The sequence below is a fragment of the Myotis daubentonii genome, chromosome X, assembly GCF_963259705.1.
Source record: "Myotis daubentonii chromosome X, mMyoDau2.1, whole genome shotgun sequence".
Lineage (NCBI taxonomy): Eukaryota > Metazoa > Chordata > Mammalia > Chiroptera > Vespertilionidae > Myotis > Myotis daubentonii.
In genome coordinates, this window is record NC_081861.1 from 90,104,868 (window position 1) to 90,132,534 (window position 27,667).

A 27,667-nucleotide genomic window follows, 5' to 3' on the forward strand; every position below is an offset into this window, starting at 1 on the left:
TCTCCAATCTTGTGTACTTTTAGGGAAATGTCAGCATTTCACCACCAAGGGCAGTGCTATTTGAAGCAGTATTTGGGGGCCTGTGTGGAGGACTGAGAATATAACTTTCGCAAAGGACCTGCTATGGCCACTGGGACCTAGAACCATCCAGAGAACAACTGACTCGTTCCACTGATGATTACTAAGTAGAGAACCTTTTGCCCCCCAAAGAAAGGTTTGAGACATTTTTCCCACTGCTGTGACCCCAACCCTTCCTTCCCAACTACTCCAAGAAGGTCTCTGAGCCACAGTTCATTGCAACTATCGTTTATTAAAAAATATATGTCTCCTTGGAAGGAACACTGGTAAACCAACTAGTATCATGCTTACTTTGAATCTTTGCTTTTCTTCCCTGGGAGGGGTAGAGGGTTAAGTATCATTCAAACTTATATCAGTTACTTAACATCAGAGAAATCAACACTCCCTGCTCACCCCTCCTCATCAGTCATAATCGGCCATCACTTTACCCTCTCTGCCTTCAATCCAGTGTACGGCCCAAGTAAAGCTGCTGCCCTTTCTTTACCCTCATCTGGGCCCCACACTTTACAGTTACCCTCATTATGCTGGTAGGAGAACTATTACCATATTTCCTAAATTTGGCTGGTAGCACTCAAAGTGTCTTCAACATGGTGTCATTTGCACTGCTCATAACACAATGGCCTAGAAACAAGACCCTAAGGGGCCAAGCACATTCACTCTCTTCTCCGTGTCATGCCTCCAGCGTGGAGGTGACTGAGGCACGGTGGCTTCAAAGGAGCATGGTGGGGAGGGGCCTGAGCCACACCTGTCACCTGAATTTGTGGTCAAAGAAAAACTTGACCACAATCACTGCCATCTGATTCTGGGAAAGGGCAACAAGGTTTCATGTGTTGCCAGCAAATGAATCTTGGCTCTCCAGCTCAAAGTGACAGCATGAAAGTGGGCTTCCTCCTTGAAATAACAGTAAGCTACCAGCTGTGGGTGAGGGGGCCAGAGTAGAGCATATGAAGCAGCTGCAAAAGAAAACCAAATCAACTTCTCCTTACACGGCTGGCCAAGGCCGGTGCTGTCCCAGCATAGAACGGGAAGGCAAGCAACTCCATCCCTGTCAGTGGCCCCATGAGGGGGCCTCAGCTGAGCCCACCATGTCCCAGGCAGGTGAGTAAAGGGCCACATTGCAATGCAGAGCCCCAGGTCCTACTCTCACTTCTCACCAGCCCCCACTTCCTGACCTGCTGATTCGATAGCCCAGTCACCTTCTCTGTCACAAGGCCCCGGCGACTCTACAACATCATGAGCCATTAGAACACTGTCAAACTGGATTCTACGCATTCACTTAAATAGTAAAAGCAAAATTTGGAATAATGAAAAGGCTGACACAGTAGCACAACATGGTTTTGGTTTAACAGCAGCTTAAAAATGAACAAAAAGGAAATCTCTCATGCAGACACATCAGGTGGCAAAAACAATAGGCAATTTAATATGGAGTATCGTTAGCCATTCTCTCTCTTTCCATACACAGTGCTGACTGCTCCTCAGGGGCAGCAGCTGCTTCCCGGTCAAGTCTCCAGGCCTCTTGGCCCAGGCCAAGCCCTCTCTTGCAGGCCTCCACTGGTCCCCTGCAGAGAAAACCCCAGCTCTCAAGAGAATGACCAAGTGTGAGGGCCCTTGGTACAGCACTTACTACCACTTTCAATCCCTCCCCAACCAGTTGGGGTATAAGATACCATCTGATTGGAATATGAAAATTAAAGCATTTCTCTAATAGCACAGTACCATTGCTGAAGTCTCCATAGGTTTTCTGGTCCAAAGGTGTAAGATATATATATATATATATATATATATATATATATATATATATATATATATATAATCTGAGTGTATAATATATATATATAATTTCTATATATTTTAGATAAATTACACACACATATATATATATATGTGTATATATATATATATATATCTGTATATAAATAAGGTACTTTCTGTCACCATGATGTCACACCATACAGAACTGCATGCAGCAGTACAGATAGGCAGAGATGCCAGGAGCACCTCATCGCGAGGCGCGTTGAGCTCACGTCAAAGCTGTGTGGCTGTCCAGAGTCTATCTTTCCATCAGTCCTCCTCTCCTCTCTTCTCTTCGTGTCTGCTCAATTTTTATGAAAACAATGACTCTGAAGGATTTGCACCTGTGCTAGCGCTTGGGAAAGGTCCATGCAGGAATGGGCACAGTCACATGATGAGTGAGATGGCATCGTCCCCCCAAAATAAACTCAAACAAAACAAAAATTTAAAAAACAGAACAGGACTAGAAAACTCAATTTTTTTTGACATATCTAAAAAAGGGGACAAGAACAGTAGTCATTTGTTCTCCCCATGGGGTCAGGAATGAAGAGGGAGGAGGGAAGAGGGGCTTGACTTCTTCTGTTCACAAGAGAAAGGATGGAGGGGCTTCTTCAGAGTTTTTCAGGGGATGGGACCCAAATGTAGTGCCCAGACTGGTCCTCAATGATTTGCTTGATTTTGTTATAAATCTCTTCCAGTGAGTCACCCTGTACAATGGCTAAAGTGAAGAGAAAACAGAATTATTACTGTTGTCCACAGCACCCCCAAACCCCAGCAATCTGGCCTGTCCCAACACGCCTATAGCTCAACCTGGCATGCAGCGACCACATGGCCGTGGGATTGGTGTCACTATATCGCTATCTGTGAGCCTAGTGCAGCAAGGGAAACTGGCAGGTGCTCCAAGCCCAGGGCTTGAAGTAAATTTGCTGAGACGTGAGACTAAGTAGCAATGAATAGGAAAATGTGTTGCTCACAAACTTTCATTGCATGCCCATTAGATGCCAGGCGTTGCAGCTCATGCTGCCCTTGGCCACGTGAGGCCAGCAGTTGGCAGTTCTCAAGCAGTCATAAGCAGAAGATTGGGGAAATCCCAGTTATCCAGAGAAAGAGCTGGAACCCACAATTTCTGGCAAGAGAAAGTGCTCCTGGAGCTGTCACATCTGCTCTTTCAGAGGTCAGCACGGCACACAGAACAGATGCTCACAGTAAAGGGAGCTGTGAAACCCAAGAGATGACAGGACAGTTACGGATCCTGTCCTGGTTCATCTAGTGGTGTCCCTGCTAGAGTTTACTCTGCACAAACCTGCACATACATGTCACTGCACGTGAAAAGGTAAGCAACATGCTACAGACACTCTGCCAACCTCTGAGAAACTGACCTCTATGGTCACATGCACACACACACTGACAGACAACTTGAACACCACACCAAGGAGTCTTCAGCAACAACAATTTCTTCAGCACCTAAAACATGCAAGGCCAAGTCCTGGAAGTGGGGGGAGGGCAGCATAGTACTGTAAGGAGCATCCACTCTAGTTGGCACACGAAGACAAAAAGAACAAAATGATCTAAGGCAGCATCGGTGATGGTGGTGGAAACTATAAACTGGCTAACTGTTCTGGTGGGCACTTTAGTACTTTGGAAAGGTACGAGCTCAAAAGCCCCCAGAAACTCTGTGTGAGGTGACTAAGCCTCATGGAGACTCTTCTAGAACAGATATTGGCTGGTCCCACATGAGCTGGATTGGTCCTTACCTGTGAAGTACTCTCCAAACTCCTGATCCAGCTTCATGGCTTTGTCATAGATCTTATTTGCTTGTTCATATGTCTGCCGTCGGTTCATTTCCCTGTCAACGACAGAAGAAATCTAGTGCCGAACTAAATTCCATGTTCTGATTAACACAAAGGATTATTCCAGGCTCCTTGAACACCTGCTCAGCTGCCCCCTGAAAGCAGCACGGCCCATGGCTCTACATCTTCCTCAAACCTTCCAGGTCTAAAAGTGCGCCTGGGAACACATACGTGGGCACTCACACCAGGAGCCCTTGGGGACCAGAGCTGCAGTGCAGGTCTCCCTTTGTACTTCCACTGGGGCACCCACCGGCCCAACCAATCACTTCACTTTCTGTTTCCTTTGCAGGGTTCTCTCCCAGCCAGGAGTGAGTCTCAGCAAATACTTACATAAGTGCTTCAATGGACTTGGGCTTGATGAAAATGGCAATGGGGTAAAGTTGTGCTTGCTGCAGCCTCTTGATAGCATTGCCAGAAACATCTAAGATGCAGTGCTTGCCCTGGAAAAGCAACGACTTGCATCAGTGCTCCTAGTCCCTGTCTCAGCCCAACCCCAAGTACTTACCCAGTTAGCAACCCCAACATCCCCCGGCGGGGGGGGGAGACAAGAGATTCTAGCCTAGAAGATTCTACCCCAGAGGTACCCAGGTGCCACATTTTCTACTACCCAGAAAAGGCCAGGTCCACAGAGGGGGCCCTATTCAGGTTGGTGACACTATGGAGTGAGTTGCATGGAGGCAGACAGACCCCACCATCCAGGGGATGGGAATGTACATGGTGGGTATGGCTTTGGTTACAGTGCCACATGGTGGGCCCTGTGCCAGGGGGAGGAAGATCCAGTGGACCTGTGGCAGGAAGCCTTTTGTGCGCCCTCTGTGCAGTACGTCTCTAGCAGGGCCATCTCCTGCCCTTACCCTCTCTGCAACTGCCCGCACGGACTGGATGCTGGTCCCGTAGAGATTATCATTGAATTGGCCTGCCTCGATGAACTTGTTGTCCTGAATGTCCTTCTCCATTTGTTCTCGAGATACCACAAAGTGGTAATCCTGCCCATCCACCTCATTCTCACGCCGAGGCCGCGTAGTATCTGAAGGAAGAAAGAAAATGCTGGGAAGCCCAAGGAGAATGACATGCTCCTCTCTCACCTGGGTGCTGAGGGCACTCCAGTGGCAAGATGAGTGGGGAAAGCAGGTGGGAAGAAGTTTGTCTTGCCTACTTCTCCTCTGACCTCAACTCTCATACACAAGGGGCTATTTCTTTCAGGTTCAACTGGACCAGAAAGGTGGGGTTTTTCAGATGAAGGCTCGACAGGGATACCAGAGGTGGTACAGGAGCCAGTGAACATGACAAGCTATCCAGTGGGCCATGCTGACCTACTTGGGCTGGGCCCAGAGCTTGTCCAATGATTCCTAACCATTGGCACTCAACCATTTCCCAAAGGAGCGAGCAGGCTGCTCTGACGTCTTAGTCCTCCCAACCCCATCAGCTTTGGGGGAATCTAGTGCTGCCTAATCTCTGCTAGGGTATTCAATGCACCCTTTCCATAATACATCAGAGCAACAAATCACTGGGCACCAACACCAATACCCACGGTCTTCCTGGGCTCTTACGTGGCACACAGGATCCAAACTTATGTGGGAACTCTGAGATCAGGTCATCGTTGACTCTGTCCTTCATTGGGCCCAGGATGATCACGGGCCTTGCATAGTGAACTGGAGAAAGAGCGCATGAAGATAGTGAGCGAGGCCCCGGCTGGACAGCCTGTTCTACCTGCAAGTCTGCCCAGAACACTGAGGCTTGGAGCCACCACTCAGGCAGGGCAGTGTCCACAGCCATTCACTGGCTTTTAACTACAAAGACATCAAAGAGCCTTTACTTTGAGAATATCTAAGTCCGAGGCACCTCCCCTTCCATCAGATTCAGCAGAAATCTCTGCATGGGCAGAGCAGGGCTCTTTTAGAGCAGCCACCGAAGGGACATGACCAGGACCTCCATTTTAGCAGCGGCCACCGCCACTGAAATCTCCCTCTGCCATTCTTGTAAATCCGCCCTACCCTTTGGAAGGCACCCTGGCAGCGAGCACAGGTGAGGCGGGGGTGGGGTGGGGGTGTGCACACTAGAAGGCCACCCTTTCTCTAACAAAGGAAGAAGGGGAAGAGGACGAGACCCCAGGGGCTACATGTGCCCTCCAGCTCCCCTACACCCTTCCCTGTCACCATTGTGTTGGGCCCCATATCTGCCAAGACTGGTTGGAAGGCAAGATTCTCAGAAAATAGCTTACTTTCTTGCCGAGTCACTGGCTCATATGACAAAATAGTATCCTCTTGTCCTTCTGCAACAAAAAGGGAGACATGTTAACACTCCCTAATCTGCTTCCCCACATCCTTATCTTCCTACAAACACTCACATCACTCCTACATGTGTCAAAACAACCTGGTCAAGTTGTGCCTGCTCATACGTGACCCATGGGTCTGTCTGCTTCCTGTTGGCAAAAAAAGCACAGGAAGCCCTCACCACCCGGCAGGAGCCAGAGTCTTCTTGTTCAGCAAAATATAGCTAAGCAGAGGCGTGACCCAGAAATCATGAAGCCTGCACCAGAAACCACCCCAAGTTTTCAGGAACTGTTCTTAAGGACAGTCACCTGTGCTCAGTTGCCCTCTTGCTCTGATAAGAATTACAGGGAAGCTTCAACTGGTCAAGACACACTACTCCTGTCCCTGTCTCTGCAGGTCCCCAGAGCTGCAGCCTAACTTTGGCCTTTTAAGGGTCTATCTATTGCCCCATTCACTGGAAGAAGCATCCAGAAAAATGGCATAAGACTGGGGTAAGGTCCCCAGTGCCCTTTAAGACCATGCTGAGGCCTGCACCCTCCTCACTGTATCCTAGTAATGAGCTTTTCCCAAAACAGTTGCCAAGTCACTGGGTGCTGAGTGCCTGGAGGTGCCAAAGCAGCTGGCGGCAGTGCCAGGGAAGGCAGCAAAGCTTGCATCAAGCCCAGGATGCCTGTTCACAGGCTTCCTCTGAGCTGAAGACTCCTGGGCAGATTTTCCAAGGCCTCTAGCCACAACTGCCAAGAGGCCAGTGCACCGAAAGTTCATGGAGTTTGGTCTGTGGCTTCTCTAGCTTAGTCACAGAATCTCTGAAGGCAAATGGGACAGGTACCTGATCATTTAACCCACTAAAAGGCAAGGACACAAAGCCTTAACCCAGGAGGGCCTGGTGACCTGGCAAGGCAATTCAGGACACTATCCCACAGGAGCCATCTTTTTTTTTTTTTTTTTTTTTTGGTCTTTGAGCAAATATATAAAATTGGCAGCATCTACAGCCCATAATGTCCCATGGCAGGGATTTCCTCACTGGCAGCTCACCCTTCCCAGGGCCCCAGGGATGCTTTAAGTGAGGTCCCTGGCAGCACAGCAGGCTTCTAATCTCCTTTAATCCGCAGCTTGAAGCCCATCCCAGAAGAACAAAATGGCCACAGCATGTCCAGGATCTGAGAGTGCACATGGTTGAAAGAAGCACTAGCCTCTCAACAGAAACGGCAGCCTTGTGATGCTGGAATGAGGGTGGCTGGGACACATGGTGGAGCAACACAACATGGGGGAGAATGACACACACTTACTGGAGCTGCTTTCGCTGTCACTGGTGTTGGATGTCACTCCCTCTGCAAGCCAACAAGAAAGAGACTCCGATTCAGAACACACCCCTGACAGGTCACACGTGGCACAACACTCAAATGCTCCAGGAGCAAGACACTGAGCCGTCAGCCTAATCAGGCCACAGGAGACCTGCCACATCCAGGCTACCAACTGGGAGGCACACCTCCAACCCTGAGCCCGGCTACCTCATACTAGTCCACAGAGCCTCTTGGTCTGCCAAGTCCCTCCCTCTACACCACAAGCCCTCCATTCCTTGGCAGCTTCCTCTTCATCTGAATCCAAAGACCTGAAATGGATGGCTTCCAACTCCTATGTCAAAATGTATCTCCCAAGGCTACCAATAGGAAAGGAAAGGCAGTGACAGTAGCAAAGAAAAGTCCAGGGACCAGGCTGCTCTTGAATTTTCCTCCCAGATAGAGGCCCCAAAATACAGAACTGCGCAGTGCTCCTTAATGATAAGGCTAAGCGCTGGGCAGGCTGCGCAGTCACCAGGTAACAATGCTTTGACCACTTGGTGGGACCAGCAGCTCTCCTGCCACCACTACCTAGAAGGGAGGGTGTGGCCTGAGCGGTGAGGGATGCTCCTCCATCCACCCGACAGACATGGCAAAATACAGACAACAAAGAACACCTGGAGGACAAGACAGCTCTCCTGTCTCAGAGCCTTGGGACTTGGCCACATCTGGGCGTGGGCGAAGAGGCACACATACAGGAGGCACAAGGCAGTCTGGCCCAAACAAAGCCCACCCACCACTCCCCAGACAACAGGCAAATGAAGATGAAACATGGACACAACAAACTATGGAGAGAGACTTTGCTCATTTCAGCCAAGATGACACTTTTCCAGACCATGATATGCTGTGGCCCCCAGGAAGGACTGGCTGACTCAGCAGCCACAGCTAGTTCCTGCGCAATCCTGAGGAAGCTCCTCCACCTTCTCGCCTTTAGGGCTTACTGAGGGAGAGGTTATGCTCATGGAAGCTGCCTGGCATGGCTGCATGTATGTGCTCCTCTGTGCACAGTGGGGGCACTATGGCCCTGCCATCTGTATCCCTTCATTTTCTACTCTAGAATTATTTTCAGAGAGGAGAGGCCAGTCAGGATTCTCACAAGTTAAAGCACTAGATATAGATGGTCCGCAAATGCTGCTGCAACCCCCTCCAGCTCAGCCCCTTAAAAATGCTCTGTAGAAAGCCAGCCTGCATCTGTTTGCTGAGTTCCTGGACCGGCTGGGAGATCCCAAATGCACACTGGGTAAAGGGCTTCACAGTGCTCCTGTCCCTAGTTAAATAGAGTGAATCAGTTCATTCTCAAGCCCAATACTTTAGTGATGGGTCACTGGGAGAAGACTCCAACCAGCAGGCATCCCTCACCTCAACTATAGGCTATAGATGAGCTGAGTAATCACCCCGGAGAAGTACTTTTGCCCACCTCACTTATAAGGTGGGATGACAAGGGTTGGGCTCCCCACCACTTCAAGGTATAAAAGGAAAACACAGACATGAATGACAGGCTTTTATTACGGTATCAGGGACCCAGAGTAGAAGTATGACATTCACAGCCACTTCTACTTCCTCCTATTGTGGCATTAGAGTTCTCACAAATACTGCCCTCCCTTCACCCTTCACCCTCACCCACACCCACGTCCCCTACACCCCCAACCCCAGCATCACCATTCATGCCCAGAATATGGTGTGTACATTTGACTTACTCAGGTTCTTTGCTCCATAATAATCGTCACTTAACCCAGGGAAGTCCTGATTTCACAGACAGCAAGGAAAAAGAGAGCGGTAAGAGGGAGAGAGGGAGGGAGGGAGGGAGGAAAGGAAGGAGGGAGGGAGGGAGGGAGGGAGGAAAGGAAGGAGGGAGGGAGGGAGGGAGGGAGGAAAGGAAGGAGGGAGGGAAGGAGGGAGGGAGGGAGGGAGGAAAGGGAGGGAGGGAGGGAGGGAGGGAGGGAGGGAGGGAGGGAGGGAGGGAGGGAGGGAGAAAATAGAGAAAAAAGACAGGGGAAGGAAGAATACAGAGCCAGGTGAGCATTAGTGACAGAAGTATGAAACACTATGAAGACCTATAGCTATAGTGAGGTTAAGAACTTTGCTATAGAAAGAACGTCCCAGGTCAAATAAGATACCTGGACTTCATTTGCTGCTAGAGGGACTTGGAGGGGACTATCTCAGGTGGTCTACAGCCTACAGGCCAACAGGGCAGGTGACATTTCAAGGCTTGGAGCACATGCCTTAACTAAATTTGTCTTTATAGAGTTAGGTCTCTGCTTTGCCCCTGAAATCACCATTTCCCCCTGTAGTACATGAAGAGCAAACACCTAAGTTTGGCAGGTAGGCAGGCAGAATTGTCATCATCCCAAGGAGCTTTCCCCCAATACTGATTCCCTCTGCCCAAAGCCTTCAGGGAAAGCTTCATGCAGTCTGAGTGGCCTTCACAGCTGACCTGAGTTGTGTAGACCACGGGGGTTGAGCTCAGCTTTCAGAGGATAAGCACTAGGCAGCTTTATCTCTTACCCAACAGGTAAACTACCCGTCAGCTGGGCCACTCAACAGTGCACCCCTCCAGGCTCAATGCAGAGGTTCTGGGACTCATCTGGTGAACTGTGGTGACCATCTCCTACTGCTCACAAGCAGAACCAACTACACCTAGTGCTCTTGCTGAGCTCCCTGGGATTGTGAGCCATACCCTTCATCTGGATGAAGGTGTCCTTGTCTTTCCTAGCAACTACCCTAGATGGCAATGACCTACATATACCATGACCATGAATCAGGTTGGCCTAGAAAAAGGGCATTCCCTATCTGAACTAGCCAGTTCCAATAGCCCAGGACCCCAAGACCCCTCCTTGTGAGGCAGAAGAGAGGTTTATAATTCACCATGAACCACATGAGAAATATTTCACCAGCCTGACAGGTCAGAACAGTTAATTTCTAAGGCATATGTCAGAATATGAATATTCTCAGGATTAAACTGGTTCATAAAAAGTTCAGTTAGCCCAGGCCAGGTGGCTCAGTTGGTTGGAACGTCATCCTTTACACCAAAAGGGTGTGGGTTTAATCCCTGGTTGGGGCACGTGCAGGAAACCTATCAATGTTTCTCTCTCACATCAAGGTTTCTCTTTCTCTCTCCCTCACTCCCTCTCTCTCTAGAAATTAAAAAAAACAACAACCAACAACAACACATATCCTCAGGTGAAAATTTTTATTAAAGTTCATTTAGCTCAGCTATATGGTCTTTTCTACCAAAGCAGCTTCATATTTCTCAATAAATCTTTATTTGGACAATGCTGAGTAGTCCCCCTTCCATGTTAATTCCTTCAGGAAGGTTTTTATTCTGAAAGCTGGCTCTGTAATCACTCTGGGACAATATGGGTTTGTTAGAGCCACGTGGACATCCTGTGTGTGAATGCACGTGTGTGTGATTCAAGAAGTAGGCCCAATTCCAGGTGTCCAGCGAAGAAAAGGCTCTTCTCTTGACATAGGCAAGTGAAGTTAAGGGAAAGAAAACACAAGAGGAGGAAGCCAAGGAGAGCAACACTGAGTCCCTAGACCTGGTTCTCTTGAAAATCCAGTTTTCCAAAGCTGGCATTGTGGCTGAGAACTGCTCATCACCACCACAGCAGAGCTCAGCCTGGCACTCCCAATACCAGCACCAGGACTTTCTAGGAGGCCAGCCCCGGAACCATTTCTACTCAGAGCCTCCAACATTCCTTTAGAGTGACGAGCTGGACAAAAAGACCCAATGTCTCCCTGTGCAGACCAACTGCTACCCTGACTCTGCCAACAAGCAGGTACACATGCACACGCATGCACACATGGACACACCAGCACACACACGTTCCCAGTCCTCTCACAAGGGGAGGTGCAAATGAGAAAGAGGGCGGGGCTGCACGCCAGCTGCTCTCTGTACCCTGCTGCTACTTACGTTCCTGTATGCTGCTCTCCTGGGCCATGTTTTCTTTGCTCTTGTAAAATGGGAACTTTCGAGAGAGGCGGAAACTCTTTTTACGTTTCGTTTTGATCGACTGTGAAAGAACATGAAGATGGAGGGGAAGGACAGAAGAAGAAAAACAAAACAATGGATTTTAAAGCATGCAAGAAAAACTAAAATGGAGACAATGGTGAGCTAAATAAAAGACCATTTTTCACAAATGGAGTCTATGAGATTAAATGAAAGTTGATGTAACAGGAAAATTATGTTTACAGGAAAATGTTGTAGGGATGTTAGACGTTTCTACCTAATCCAGACTCACAGCACTCACTGGTACTTCCTAAAGCACAAAGGTCACTGTAGCCACCTGGACACATGCCCTAAGATGCTACTGATAACTTCCCTCTACTGCTACCATCGGAACTTCTTTGGCCTGTGAAGCTCATGGAAGAACAGGAATGAATGGAAAGAGCCCTCGATCCTCATTTGGTCTGAAGGGCAGTCAGAGCTGTGGGGCTGCCTCCCTGGCTAGATGATGAGGCCAGATTCTGTTCAGGATCCCCACAGCTCCAGCAGTGTCTGCAGCCAGGGAGATACCCACAGTTGTTTCATGTGCCCCAAGCCAGTCAGCCTTGCAGACACTCCGACTCCATCACATCAAGAACCAGTTCCCCGGGAAAAGGAGCACACACACGGGCTGGGGAGTTTGAGGGCCCTCTCTCTGTTCTCAGAAAAGCAGTCAGTATGCTGATAGGACAGAGCCAGCCCCTGACAAAAAGGGATTCTTTTGTTGTCCCCAGTTCTCTTATCCACCACACAGACTCCAAGCTTCTTACTCCTCTTCACATATTGGCTGACTCCCTTGGGGATCCCCACTTACCCTATTAGACTCAATCATGCCCGTCCTGGCATGGAACTTCACGGTTTTCAATCGAGCTCTTTCTTTCTTTTCCACCCTGTTTTGGAAACAGAAACAAGTCCTATTACTGCCAGTGCATAGTCTCAGCAGTGGATTGCAATGGACACAGCAGCCACCTTTTGGTTCATTGAGTCATAACCATGTCCTGAGTACCAACTCTCTACCAAAAAGGAATAATGAAGCAAACCCTTTGCAAGCAACTTACAGTATAATCAGCAAAAAAGAAATCAGTACCAAGGAAAGGATGAGGAAGGCCTCTCTTGTGATCATGACAACTCACCTCTTCTTACTGGGGATCACACCGATTTGCTCGCTTTCTCCATGTGGGGTCACCAGTCTTGCCTGCCACCACTCATCATCAGAGGCATTAATAACATGCAGAATGTCACCATAGGAGAAGCTGAGCCCCTGGCTTGGCAGGCAACTGTCCCGTGTCCGGTCATAATCAAACAGGGCCCTGAAACGCACAGTGGAAGATGAAGTGATCATTGTAACCCTCAATGCCAGGTAGCCGACACTCTGAAAGGATGGCATTGAAAGGCCAACCCACAGGGTCAGCACAAATCCAACAGCCTCACAGTAGCCCAGAAAAAATTATTTTCTGTCAGCCCGACATTAATATGTGCCAGGTTCTCAAACAAACATTTTATTCCCCATCAAGGGACAGTCTTTCTGACTCCCATCTCTTCCCAACTTCTAGACACAAGAAGACACTCAATAGACCTCTCCCTCACCCACATCCTAGGGCAATGATGGCGAACCTATGACACGCGTGTCAGAGGTGACACACAAACTAATTTTTTTGGTTGATTTTTCTTTGTTAAATGGCATTTAAATATATAAAATAAATATCAAAAATATAAATCTTTGTTTTACTATGGTTGCAAATATCAAAAAATTTCTATATGTGACACGGCACCAGAGTTAAGTTAGGGTTTTTCAAAATGCTGACACGCCGAGCTCAAAAGGTTCGCCATCACTGTCCTAGGGAAAAAAATTAGCTCTACCAATGGGCTTTCTCTATTTACAAATGGATCCTCAAAAAGCAGTTGAAGATAGGACATAAAAATGTTAACTACAACCCCAAACAATGAATGGTATAGAATGGTATTCGATGCTGTAGAAACACAAATGAGAAAAGGGCCCTGTGTCCTGGGGCAGCCAAGGAAAAAGTTAAGGCTGATGTTGACCCACATGATGATAAAGTTGAAAGGGACCCTAAGAAGAAGTCTCCTAGTTCAGTCTGTCTCTCTGTCTGATATATACATATAAGAAAATAGAGGCTCTGAGAGGAAGAATAATTTGATATAGATTACACACCTAACTAACGTGGGACAGAAGTCAGGTCCTGTGACAAGCCATGCAGAGCGAAGAGATAAAGGGGACAACGGGAGAAGGTTGGAAGGGAGCTATACCATGCAGGCTTGAGAAAGGGGAGGTGCAGCTGGAAGTCATAGGAAATGAGGTTGGAAATAAAGATCGAAGACACATTTTAGAAGGCCACTGAAGATTTGAGAGTAGGGAAGTGATACTTCAAGACAGACTTAAGAACATAAATCTGACTTCATATGTAATGGGATAACAGGGTAGAGGTGGATTTGAAGGCAAATTTAGACTGAAGCTACAAACTCAATCCTTGAGGATCCACAGCTGACTTGGGCTCTGATGAAGCTGGTCTTTTACACCAGAGCTCCTGCCCAGGGAACAATTCACCTGCCTGAAAGTGTCTCCTTTTAGCCTCCACTGCATCTCTCCTCAAATGGAGTTCCCACAAATGGGTGACTTCAGTGAGAAGTTTGTATTTTTCTACTTGCAACCTAGGCTCTGGTTGTCTTCTTCATTTTCCCATTAACACCTCTGCACACACAGCCTGGTGGATTTCCCAGAACTAGTCCAAGACTTAGACATCTACCTGCAGTAAGTTATGCTAGGGCTCAGATGGAAGCTGCCAAGGAAAACACACTATTTCCTCACATGCAGGCCCAAACGGAATAGAGAATATAGTAAAAAAAAAAAAACTGTGGAGAGTGAAATACCCACTGACTTTTGAAACTTCTTGAAACAGAATCCTTAAGAAATCAGTGTCAAGTCCAGCCTGTGTGACATAGCTGGGTGAGCATCGTTCATACATCAAGTGGTCACTGGTTTGATACCTGGTCAGGGCACATACCCGGGCTACAGGCTCAATCCCCACTAGGGGCCTGCCGGAGGCAGCGACTGATGATGTTTCTCTCTCATTGATGTTTCTATCTCTCTCTCCCTCTTCCTTCCTCTCTCTCCAAAATCAATTTAAAAACATTTAAAAAAAAAGAAATCAGTGTCAGATTATTTAAAAATGATAATATCCAAACTCTGAAGAAAAGCCCTTTATCTCCCTTGTCAAGTTACACATTTAGACTAGTAAGGAGAGAGGCCAAGGCCAGCAGGGTGAAGGAGGTGCTTGCTCTGTCTCAAAGTTCTGAGTTCTGTGTGACACAATAAAATCTGAATGTGTTTGTGCTACACTTGAGACTGCATTTCCTGAAGCAAGGAAGGCTTTCTGGAAGTTGTTCCTACAAAGATGAGCACGGTGAAGACGTTATTCTAAGTGACAATGAAAAACACTAAATGGCATTATGAGCTTCAAAGGTCAAAACAAATGTAGTAAAGAAAACAACAGAACTTGGATGAAGCCCCAATTAGTTTGGGGAGGGACTAAAGCAAGATGTTAAAATGACAAAGAGAAATTGGGCTCTAGCTGGTTTGTCTCAGCGGGTAGAGTGTTGGCCTGCGGACTGAAGGGTCCTAGGTTAGATTCCGGCCAAGGGCACATGCCTGGGTTCTGGGCTTGATCCCCAGTAGGGGGTGTGCAGGAGGCAGCTGATCAATGATTCTCTCTCATCATGGATGTTTCTCTCTATCCTTCTCCCTTCCTCTCTGAAATCAATAAAAATATATTTTTAAAAAAGATAAATTGGGATGAGGTTACAGAAGATTAGAAGGGAGTTTACTGGCTACAAGTTTAAAGCACAAGAAAAGGGGTGAATAGGCAAGGAATTAATATTTTTATATATGCTATTATAATATTTGAGATTTTAAACTGTTCATTGATTTCATTAAAAGTTAAATTAAAATAATAAGCTCATTATAGTATACTTTAAAATATTTTTCTTGTTTAACTATTTTTAAATATTTATTGAATTTATTTGGGTAATATTGGTTAATAAAATTATATAGATTTCAGGAATTCTATAATACATCATCTGTATATTGTATTATGTGTTCATCACCCTAAGTCAAGTCTCCTACCAACATTTATCCCCTCTATACCCTCTTCTACCTCTTCTCACCCATTTCCTTCTAGCAATCATCATAAAGGGTTGTCTGTGTCTATGAGTATTTCTTTTTGCTTAATCCCTTCACCTTTTTCATCCAGCTCCCAACCACCTCCCCTCTGACAGCTGTCAGTCTGCTCTCTAAGAATCTGTTCATATTTTGTTTTAGTTTGCCCATTAGATTCCACATATAAGTTAAATCATATGGTATTTATCTTTCTCTGACTGGCTTATTTCATTTAGCATAATACTCTCCAGGTCCATCCATGCTGTTGCAAAAGGTAAGGAAAATATCAGGTCTAAGAAAATAAAAATCACATTTAACATTACTTAGAAATAACCACTCTTTGGCAAATATGTTCTCCCATGCAGTGGGCTTTCTTATTGTTCTGTGGGTGGTTTCTTTTGCTGTGCAGAAGCTTTTTATTGTGATGTAGTCACATTTGTTTATTTTCTCCTTAGTCTCCATTGTCCTAGGAGCTGGGTCTGTAAAGATATTGCTACGACAAATGTCTGATATTTTGCTGCCTATGGATTCTTCTAAGAGTTTTATGGTTTCCCATCTTACATTTAAGTCCTTTAGCCATTTTGAGTTTGTCTTTGTGTTTTGGTGATCTAGTTTCATTTTTTGCATGTATCTGACCAAATTTCCCAGCACCATTTATTAAAGAGGCTGTCTTGACTTCATTGTATCCTCTTGCCTCCTTGTCAAATATTAATTGAGTATAATGCAGGGGTGGGCAAACTTTTTGACTCGAGGGCAACAATGGGTTCTTAAACTGGACTCAGAAGAAGGAGCTGCGGCCGTGTTTCCCGATGTTGCCATGTTAACACTGCTGCTGGTGAAGGAGCGGAGGGGAGAGCAAGAGAACCCTCCGCTCTTTCGGCTCCGCGGGCCGGATAGAACAGTTGAAAGGGGCGAATCCGGCCCGTGGGCCGTAGTTTGCCCACGGCTGGTATAATGGCTTGGGTCAATTTCTGGGTTCTCTGTTCTGTTCCATTGGTCTACATGTCTGCTCTTGTGTCAGTACCAGGCAGTTTTGAGTACTGTGGCTTGGTAATATAGCTTGATATCTGGTTTTGTGATCCCTCCAACTTTGTTATTCTTTCTCAGAGAACTCATACAACTTAACAAAAGGAAGATAAACAATCCAATCAAAAAAATGGGCAAAGGACCTAAATAGACACTTTTCAAAAGAGGACATACAGAAGGCCGAGAGACATATGAAAACATACTCAAAGTCACTAATCATCTGAGAGATGCAAATCAAAACAACAATGAGCTACCATCTCACGCCTATCAGAATCGTTATCATCAACAAATAAACAAACGACAAGTGGTGGCGAGGATGTGGAGAAAAAGGAACCCTCGCGCACTGCTGGTGGGAATGCAGACTGGTGCAGCCACTATGGAAGACAGTATGGAGTTTCCTCAAAAAGTTAAAAAAGGAACTCCCATTTGACCCAGTGGCCCCACTTCTAGGACTATATCCCAAGAAACCAGAAACACCAATCAGAAAGGATATATGCACCCCTATGTTTTTAGCAGCACAATTTGCAGTAGCCAATATTTGGAAACAGCCTAAATGCCCATCAGCAGATGAGTGGATTAAAAAACTGTGGTACATCTGCACAATGGAATACTATGCTGCTATAAAAAAGAAGGAACTTATACCATTTGCAACAGTATGGATGGACCTGGAGAGCAGTATGCTAAGCAAAATAAGCCAGTCAGAGAAAGATAAATATCACATTATCTCACTCATATGTAGGATATCATGATCAATGTAAACTAATGAACAAAAATAGATCCAGACACAAATGGCGGGTGGTGGTAAGAGATCAACCAAAGGACTTGTATGCATGCATATTAGCATAACCAATGGACACAGACACTGGGGCAGTGGGGGCTTACCTTCAGGGATGGGAGTGGCAGGGGGTGTCAATCAGGGAAAAAGGAGACATATGTAATACTTTAAACAATAAAAAAAGTAAATTAAAAAAAGAAATAACCATTCTTCATATTTATGTGGTACCATATAATATTGTGTAATAAAAACACACACACACACACAAAAAACACAAACAAAAAAATACATATTTCACTAAGTTGGAAACATGCTGTGCATACATAATTTTGCAACCTTAGTTGTCACTTGAAATTATATCATTAATATTTCACATATAATTGAATATTCTTTAAAACTAATATTTTTAATATTGATACAATATTCTATTCTTAAGGATCTTCATTAATTAAATAAATATTTATGAGCATCTAATATGACCAGGCACTCTCCTAGGCACTTAAACAAAGTGCAGAAATTGATATACCGAGCACCTGGCTTGAGCCATTTACTTCAGATGAGAAATAAATATCAGTCTAAGTTCCCTGGCAAACAAGATCAAAAAGGCAATTTCCTAATAAAAAGTGGTACCCAAGCCCTAACTGGTTTGGCTCAGTGGATAGAGCATCGGCCTGTGGACTGAAAGGTCCCAGGTTCAATTCCAGTCAAGGGCAAATGCCCAGAGTTGCGAGCTTGATCCCCAGTAGGGGGCGTGCAGGAGGCAGCTGATCAATGATTCTCTTATCATGGATGTTTCTATCTCTCTCTCCCTCTCCTTTCCTCTCTGAGATAAATAAAAAAAACATATTTTTTAAAAAGTGGTACCCAAATCTGTCCGGATTTTACCTAACGAATTTGTGAAGAAGAAATACTGAACAACAGAATTGACAATGGTTTTTACACTGTGATTTTGTCAAAGACATAGCAGCATAATATTTAAAATTAAAATTCTGAACTATAAGATCATTCTCAGTTGAGAATGTGGAAGATGAATAACAAGATATTCCTTTTCTGTCAATCAGAACTGCAAATGGAAAAAGAGCTTTGTAGAACATTGGAGCCTCAGAGGTCATCTTTGTCCCACTTCCTATCTATTAAAGGAAATCCTTTAAACTTCTCTAAGTTTCTTTCCAGCTCTAACATTTAATGTCTCTGAGTCTTTCCTAGCTCTTCTCAATCAGGCTAAACATTCCCAATTCCCTCACTGGTCCTGCCATTGTCATGATTTTGATTTGTTTCCAAATCCATGATATGGATTCTCTCTAAACCTACTTTGTCTCTTTTCCTGCTGAAATTTTGTTTGATGAGCTAGAAAACTTCCTCACAGATGATGAAAATCTGTCCCAGAGAGTTCATGGAGAGTTGGATGGTAGGTGATTTTCAGCCCTGGGCTCTTAAACCTCAGAAAAATGTCATGAGGTCTCAGTCACAATTAGACTTTAAAAAAAGAAAGAAAGAAAGAAAAGAAAAAGAAATAAAGCTAATGCTCCACTTGGCTATGACTAGAAAATACCTTTCTTCCATTATTTAAATGAGTCCACTCTGTGGGGGGAACTGTGTTCCATCCAGATGGGAGATCCAGAAGCAAAGTGACTCTGGCCTGCAGAGTATGCTATCTGGCAGAGCTTATTGTAGCGAAAGGCACAAAGCAGGACAAACCAAGGCCTAAAAGCATTTAAGAGCACAGATCATGTCTAGCTTGGGGACGCTATAAGGTGCTGACTTTTGAACTGAAGTTCAATGAAGGTTCAAGGTTTCAAAAGATAGAGATAGGGAGAGGCCCTTCCAGCTAGAGGGAACAGAGTGAACAAAGGCAAGGAGCCAGCATGCATGGGCGTGCTTGCGGGGCCAGCAGTGCCCGCACTTGGCTGTACTGCAGGGCACTCAGGAGAGTGGCGAGCTGGACCTGGACAGCCTCAGTCCCCTGAGAAGTCTGGCATTCATTTAGTAGGCCTTGTGTGACTAGTTTCATTGCCTTGGCTTTTTTCTTTTTTTCTTTTCTTTTTTTTTATCATTACCAGCTGTTAAGTTAGTATTTTTCTGGTCTAGCCACCATGTTTGCGAAGTGGCAGGAAAACCCAGGATCTGACTCTCCCTGGCTTTGCAGAGGTGCATGGCCATAACCAAGGAGGAACATATTCAGGGTTAGACAATCATCTTTCATGTAATCACTCACTGTGACCTTAGGCTGTGGACGGTAATATTTCCATAAGCTTTGTTCTCTCCTGACACAGTGCTCCCTCAGACCTGACCAGTCCTCCATGAAATTCTTGGAACGTGGCATGTCAAAACAAAGAGAAAGTAGGCAATCTGGAGCTGAGTCACAGCAGCACTAAAGCAGATGTGCTCTTCCTAGGGTCTGCAGGTTGGAGGTCCCAAGCTAAGCTTCGGCATGGCAGCTGTAAATACTGCTGTCTGTCTTCCCAAGGAGAAAGCAGCAAGACATGTTGTTGAAGTGGTCACCTTCAAACAGTATCCACTAAGAACTGTGTGCCTGTTCACAGGGCTGATGCACGTGCTCTGGGGCACTTGGCCTAATCTTCCTTTTAACTGGGACCCCACTGCCTGATGGGAAAGCAGGAATATAATCAGCTCAAAGTAAATAGATTACCAGGCCACAGTCTCTACACTTCTGATCCTAAATTGTGAGGGATGGATATGCAAGATCCAAAGAAATCACAAGTATCGGGCACAGCCTGGTATCTTAGTGAACAGGAATGCCAAGAAAATGGGAACTCTCAAGAAAACTGGTCAGGCAGGTTTCTCAAAGCAAAGTAAACAAGAGCCCTTCAGCCTCAAAGGCCAAGTGGCTACTTCAAATGCACTAAACCACCAAAATGCCCAGCTCTTTGCCTGTGGCTCTAGCCCTCTGCCTGGCCTGGGAGGCTCTGCCTGTCCCCTCATGCCCTCAGCAACTCCTCTGAGGCCCAACGCAAGTCCCACCTTTCTCTGTGACCCTACCCACTACAAATTTCCTTCTTCCAAATTCATTCTATATATTTAGCAGTGACCTTTCTATTTTCCATTTATTGCTATTTAACTCTTGCAGTTTTTTAATCTTTTATATTTTATCACCAAAGGAGAAGCCCTCTGAGGACCAAGGCCGCATCTACTGCTCCCAAATGGCAGATGAGACCAGACTGAGGTGGGGGGCACAGAACAACCTCCCAGTGTTCTCCCACTGTATTTCCCTCTCATTATCAGCTGGAGTCTAAGACATTGCTTTCTTCCTTTGGTCAGTATTATGGGTTGAATGTGTACCCCCAAAATTCATATGCTGAAGTCCCCAGTCCCTAATGTGATGGTATCAGGAGGTGGGGCCTTTGGGAAGTGATTAGGTTTAGATAAGGTTATGAGGGAGGGGCTCTGATCATGATATTAGTGTCCTTATGAGAAAAGACAGGAATTTTCTCTCTCTCTTCCCCGCCCACCTCCCTCCATTTCCCCCCTCTCTTCACACACACCCAGGAAAGGCCACATCAAGACACAGCAAGAAAATGGCCATCTACAAACCTTACACTGAATCTGCCAGCACCTAGATCTTGGACTTCCCAGCCTCCAGAGCTGCGAGAAATAAATGTCTGTTCTCTAAGCCACCCAGTCTGTGGTATTTTGTTAAAGTGGCCTGAGCTATCAGAGACAGAAAGTACCAGATAATAGGCACATATTACTTGAAAACTGAGCAGCCCCTCTCTTGCCTGCTCAATATAAAATATGCAGAGAGCTATAAAGCAGCAACAACTCAACCCCTGACCTCAGTGTTAATAGTTAAAATTTCCAGCAGCTTCTGAACAACAACCAAAAAGGCCAAACTTGACCACTCAAGTAGACACAAGATGGGTCATCATAAGAGGCGCAAGCACAGCTGACAGCACACCACACTTCCCTGCGCACCCTGAGGAAGGGTTCATGGACAACATGGAAGGACACCTCCTTCGTCTTTCTCAAAGTGTCAGACTTCTGAGGGCAATTCTGAAGTTACAGGGGCATTCAGCTAAGGGGATTCTAAACAAAGGTCTAGGACCGGCATTTAGGGTATATGACTTAGCAACAGGCAGTTCCAGAATCAGTGATAGTGGGAACTTTGCCCTGCCCTCTGGTAGCTGATGTTGTCTGAATCACTCTACATAAATAGCCAGTTTTGCCTCTTCAATGTATTTAGATAATGGGTTGCCCCCCCCCAAAAAAAGAACTCAAAAGAAGAGTTTAAATTATTATCTTTGACATTTAATACATTTCAAAATCATGTACATCTTAAATGGTTATAGCTTTTCCAGATGCATATCACCATCACCCCAAAAATCCTATCTGATAGTGAAGCCTGCCAATATTACCTTGTTGTCATCTTAATCCACTATGGAAACGCATTAATGAGTAACACCAAGTCAGCCTCCCCCAAGCACCACCTTGGGCTAAAGCACAGGGTAGTTGCACAAGTCATGTCTGCTTGTTGACAAGCAGCATTCTCTAGCTGCCTTTGATGATCGAGCCAATATTTCTGACATTATTTCTTGACTCGGGACTACAGATGCCCCAACATGATTTCCTTCCCAGAGTGGAAAGAAGACTGGGATGGCAGATGGCCAGCCGGGATTCCCAAAATGCCTGATGCTGTCCTGTGGCTGCAAAAATGCAGGCACGCTAGCCAGAACAGACTTTCAAAAGCTATTTCTACAAATGTACTACCAAGCCTTTTGGCAACCTTTGGAGTACAAGGTCTTTCATTCATTCCTTCTACAGATAAATTAAAAAAACATGAGTATAGAATTTGGAAGTCCCTGGAAGTCCCTGAGTTAAACACATAGCCACCTCGCTGCTGAGCAAGAGGCTCAAGAGAGGCATATTTCTGCAGGCTTTTCCAGTGTGGAAGGTAAATTCACCAAAGGCCCTACACTGTGCAGAAAGAGGGGCTCTGCTCATCTGCCTGTATCATTTAAGAGATGATTCTAGTATGGTGAAGGGTAGGAAAGGCCTTTCCATTAAGTCACTAGTGACTTTAAAACCGAGTTTTGTTTTGCAAACACCATTATCTCTCCTTCTTCCTCCTCTCCCTGCTTCCCAAATCCTGTCTCCCCTGTGGTTCATACAGAGCTACAGCTCCCTAAGCCTTCACCTGTCTCAGTGCAGGGTGTTATTTGCATCAAAACAGATTTGCAACCCCATACACACCAGAGGAAGATGGAGACTCAGGGGAAGGGAAGGCAGGAGAAACATATCACAAGGGTTTGAAACAACAGCAAGAAGAATGAGGTGAAACCCCACCTGAAAAGGGTTCCTTCACTTAAATCACTTGCGGCTCAGTGCCTTCCGTGTAGACAGCAAGCTGCTGGAGGGCAGGAACTACAGCTGCTGCCTCCTTGAATCTATCCCTACAACCAGGCCCATATTCTTAGCCCTGTGCTTTATTTACTACTTTCCATGCAGTAAGAGCTAAAGAAAGTGTAATAGTTTGAGTGAAACAAATAAATGTCTCTTGTGACACACAAGTGGTCATTCCTGAGTATCCTGATTGCTTGTTAAAAACATACATTTCCCCAAACTGGTGAATCCAATTGACAGAGAGGAGTCTGTGAATCTGTACTTTCATTAGCATGATAGCTGATTCCTAGCAGTTTGGGAAATGCTGGGAGAACTACCCTCTGTAGTCTGAACAACCAGGGGCAAATTCCAGTTTGGGAACTTCTTGGCTGTCTAACTCGGAGCATCGTTGATTGGCTGCCTCTGCATGCTCCCCACTGGGGATTGACCCTGCAACCTGGGCATGTGCCCTGACCGGGAATCGAACCGTGACCTCCTGGTTCATAGGTCGACCACTGAGTCACGCTGGCCGGGCTTGGCTAACTGGAATCTCAGTTTTCTCATCTGCAAAATGAGAATAATGATGTCTATTTTGTAACATCATTAAAAAGATTTTAAAAGCAATTTCAAGAGAATAACAAAGGTCCTGATGTGTAGTGGGTTTTTTCTAAAGGTCCGTTCCCCTTTATCCAGAAAACACTAGGGAACTACTGAAAGCTTCTGAGCAGATCATGTCCAGATTGTTGCCTTACCTTCAAGTCCCTCTGGGACACCCAGGCAAATGGCTGCCTAGCCTATTCCACAACACCTCCAGTGACAAAAGATCAAACTTACTATCTCTGGAAGCAGACCATTCATTTGCAGACAACTTGAATCATTAGCAATTTATTCCTCTTGTTGAGCTGAGATCTGCCTTGGGTGACAGAACAAATTTAATTCCTTTTCCACATGATAGGCTGATGCAATTAACTTAGATAAGGTAAGTGAGGAGTAGTGGGGTGGGGGGTCCATTTTGAACACCCTGCACTGGGAGGGCTGGTTCAGGCCTATGTCCGGCAAGTAGTTGCTATGCATGTCTGCAGTTCAGTAAAGAGATCCGGGGCATCACTTACACAATGACATGATTTGAAGTTGTGAAATACGTTGTAATACTTTAAGTAATAAAACAAATTTTTTTAAAAAAAGAAAGTAAATGACATTGCCATTTAGGGGCAGAGGTAATGAACAGGATTGAGGAATGCTCAGAGAGGTAGGAAGAGAGCCTTTAAAGAAAAAAAAACAGCCCTAACCGGTTTGGCTCAGTGGCTAGAGCGGCCTGCAGCCTCAAGGGTCCCAGGTTTGATTCCAGTCAAGGGCATGTACCTTGGTTGTGGGCACATACCTAGTAGGGAGTGTGCAGGAGGCAGCTGATCGATGTTTCTCCTCATCAATGTTTCTAACTCTCTATCCCTCTCCCTTCCTCTCTGTAAAAAAAAAATCAATAAAATATATTTAAAAAAGAAAAAAACAAACAAGTAAGCCATGGAAACAAATGTGGTGAAGAAGAAGAAGGCGGCGGCAGAGGATCAGTAAACCAGTCATTGAATTTGACGACTAAGAGGTCACCACTGCTTCCTGGAAGACCTGGGCATCTGCTCCGCTGGAGCTGCTGGGATCACAACACCAAACTGAAAAGCAGATGCACACTTCCCCTCCTACTGAAAGAGAGGTAATTTGGAGAAATAGCAGCAGCAAGGACAGATGACTCTAACACTTCCCAACCTGCATGGTAAGAGGGGTTTCTCCAAATAAGGCTTTCATGCTCCCTCCTATCTACTGGAGAAACTGCCTAGTAAGTCTGTCCTGGAGATTAATCACAGAGAAGAATCCTATTTTTCTTTTTAATTCTGCACTTGCTCAACTTCCTGAAAAAAATTTTTTTTTTACATAATACTACCAACCTCTCCAGGAACTAGTGTTTCCTAGCACAGAATTGGGCAAATAAATGTGGGAAACAGAAGAAGAGAGACAAGATGAGAGTTTAAGGGACAACTGCTATCAAGGGAATTTTTTTCTTTTAAGAATGGATGAAAGTTGAATATGTTTACACGTGGACGAAAGGGAACCAAGCGTAGAGTGAAAGGCTCAAAACAAGCACAAAAGGAAATAGAGCAAGCCTGGCTCCAGGAGAGGGGTTAGCTTAGCGAAGGACCTCAGGTCACTGCTTCAGCCAGGAAACATTATTTTTTAATTAAGTCTAGTGATCACAAATGTTCACTATCCTAAACCATATTTGCTTTGCTCAGATGATACAATGTTATCAAGATAAGGTTAAGGACAGATTATGTAAAATGGATAAACTGCTTAGCTAGAACCAGAGTGCATCTCCACGCTCCTCCCCAGAGTTTTCCTGGCCGGGGCCAGAGAAGAGGGCTCCAGGTCTTCCAGGTTGGGAACTAATGCCCCACTGCTCCTGCTCAGGCAGGGCGAGCTCTAGCACAAGATAGACAGAGAGGGAAAATCTAAAAATAAAGCTCTCTGAAAAAACTGTCTTGCCTAAAGAGTAGCTTCCCACGCACTCTGTAGTGCCACATCTGTGGGGGCTGAAAGCACAGAACGGAACAATCCTGACCAAGTCACGTAAGTACTACCCTTTAGCGGGGGGCGGGGGGGGGGGGGCGCACAGTGCATTGCTGATCCTCCCCATCAGTGCCCCAGTGTCAGGAGACTGAAAAGATCACGGTGACTACTCCAGCCTTCCTGCTCTCCTCCTTTCTCAGCGGGAGGTGAGCACAGCACATGTGAAGAAAGCTGCTCCACAAGGAGTGGAATTAAGTGCTTATTTTAGAAAAGAACCATGAAGGGGTTAGTGGGCTTCAGGCTCAAAGTGGGGCTCCCTCTGCCCCACTCCTAGCAGTAGGGTCACAGATAAATGACCAACTGAAGAAAAAAAAATCAACTACCCTGAAAAGAGCTGCAATTAGCTTTTCTGTCAGTTGGCTATCTTCATTCCCAACCCCAAGCACAGAACAGTTATCATGTTGCCGGGCAACTAGCATATGCAACCTCACCTCCTAACCTCCCAGCTGGTATCAGAGGCCACTAGAAAAAGTTCAACCCAAGAGGTTTATACAACCCCATATGTAAGTATTAAACACCCAGGGAGGGAGGAAGGAGGCAGCCGGCTCAGGGGAGTAATCCCACCACCTCTTTCTCTAAGGAGTTTAACCTTGGAGAGATACAACATATTTGCACCAACTATTGGAGTTTTGCCAAGAAGCCCAGGCAGGAAGAAGGAAATTAATTCTACCAGGAGGCCATAGTGTTCATTTAGCAGTCCAACTCCCCTGGAGGTTTGTACTTTGACCTGACAAAGTATGACAATATGCCTTGAGGGTCAGAAGCTCAACCTTGGACAATATCTTGGAATAATTTTCAGCAGCAATACACACAAAGCTGCACATCCACCCGCCCTTCCTGGGGAATGCACACCATCCTGCCCCATGTCCCATGACTCAGATACAGCAGACCAGTGCAGCAGGGAGCAAGCAGACATAATTTAAAAAAAGAAAAAAAAGAATGCAACAACCTGTCAGTTCCTTGGTCTCTTAAAAGAGACCCTGGACCAGAACACAGTGGTAGTTGATACGCTCAGATATAAAGCCTGGGGTGTATTATGCACATGTGAAAGGGAGAAGGGATGCAAAGTTTCCTCCTCAAATCACAAATTGTAAGCAAAATACTTTGAACATACCAGTGCTATTTGAATGCTGACTAGCAACAATCACCCAATAGCCCTTTCTGATTGGAGCACACTAAAAAGTTCCCATACTGAGTCATTCATGAACAAAAAAGAAGAAGCCAAGCCAGCTCCTGACCAGGGGGAGATAGTACTGGCCAGAAAGTACACAATCTGAGCAGAGAGTTGGAAGTGTTGTTGTAGTGCTGGGAGTACACACTCCCTACCCCACTAGGTAAACAAGGGCTGGGTTGGACCAGACTCCCCTTGTGCAGCACAAGGCCTACGGCTTGGAAGTGGGACTCACCTGACATACAAGGACCTCTTCTCACTTGTTCGGAGGGACCCAGACCCAGAGCTCATGCTGCTGTTCATCATTTGTTCTCGCAAGTCATGTATCTTCGATTCAAAGCGACTGTACTCTGTCAGGAAGACAAGGAAAAGGGCAGGAAAAGAATGAAGCCAAGGAGAGGCACTGAACCTGCATGCCTGTGGCCCGAGCCAGAGGACACTTGGCTTCATGCAGCCAGATCCAGCCCAGTCAATCTTTGCCTGGATAGGCAGAGTCCCTCCTCCAGGCACAAAAAGGCAGACTTCCCTCCACCCTACACACTCATAGAAGGAAAGAACACACCCGAAAAAGGAGTAACATTTTGATGTATCAAATGGAAAAGGCTTTTATCTGCCTTGAAATCCTTAAAAGAAAACTGGAAGGAGGTTCCAGTGTGGCTTTCATAAATCTTTAGAGCAGGTGCTAAGGCCCAAGGAGAGCAGATGGGAAAGAATTTCCCAAAAAGAGGACTGCAGAGAACAGATGGCCATGAGAGCAGGGTGGAGGGGCTGGAAAGGACCCGAGGCCATTAAATTATTGTTAGGCAAGGAAGCTAATTTGTTTCTAGGTGTCTTTTTTGAGGGGGAATACTGGAACCCTTTGCCAAAGTAAAAACAAACAAACCTCACAATCAGATAAGATCACAAAGCTCCCCTGAGTTATCTCCATTTTAACAAACAGGGTCTTTGGCCTCAGTATCAATTAAACATTAAAACAACTTCTCTAGTTATTTCCCATTTAACAAACAGGGGCTTTGGCTTCAGTATCAATTAAACATTAAAACTAAATTCACTCAATCCTAGAAGTCTGCTAATACCTCCCTCCTCCAAAATCACCTAGTCAGTAGGATCATAAATACAGGCCCAGCTTGGAGGCCTGCTGACACCATCTTAACCACCTGAACCACCTTATCACTCTATGAAAGTAACTATAGGTTTACACCAAATTTAAGAAAACCTGATTAGGAAAACTATAGCCATTATAACTTT

The 27,667-nt window shown here is 45.7% G+C and overlaps 1 protein-coding gene across 6 annotated transcripts in view; it reads right to left on the reverse strand.

Annotated features, from left to right (window-relative positions):
- Positions 1 to 290: 290 nt before the first annotated feature.
- DLG3 (discs large MAGUK scaffold protein 3) overlaps positions 291 to 27,667 on the reverse strand; it is a 57,055-nt gene continuing 29,678 nt past the window's right edge. For 4 of the 6 annotated variants that reach the window (XM_059680219.1, XM_059680221.1, XM_059680222.1 and 1 more), the window contains 11 exons: positions 26,655 to 26,769; positions 12,451 to 12,627; positions 12,132 to 12,207; positions 11,246 to 11,345; positions 7,282 to 7,323; positions 5,941 to 5,991; positions 5,270 to 5,371; positions 4,574 to 4,746; positions 4,050 to 4,159; positions 3,624 to 3,715; positions 291 to 2,587 (listed from right to left, as the gene is read on the reverse strand). In XM_059680219.1, the coding sequence (XP_059536202.1) occupies positions 2,481 to 2,587; positions 3,624 to 3,715; positions 4,050 to 4,159; positions 4,574 to 4,746; positions 5,270 to 5,371; positions 5,941 to 5,991; positions 7,282 to 7,323; positions 11,246 to 11,345; positions 12,132 to 12,207; positions 12,451 to 12,627; positions 26,655 to 26,769 (1,145 nt within the window). In that variant the 3' untranslated portion in view covers positions 291 to 2,480. Of the gene's footprint in view, positions 2,588 to 3,623; positions 3,716 to 4,049; positions 4,160 to 4,573; positions 4,747 to 5,269; positions 5,372 to 5,940; positions 5,992 to 7,281; positions 7,324 to 9,029; positions 9,076 to 11,245; positions 11,346 to 12,131; positions 12,208 to 12,450; positions 12,628 to 26,654; positions 26,770 to 27,667 lie in introns of all 6 variants that reach the window. The other 2 variants (XM_059680224.1, XM_059680220.1) reach the window with 2 other exon arrangements.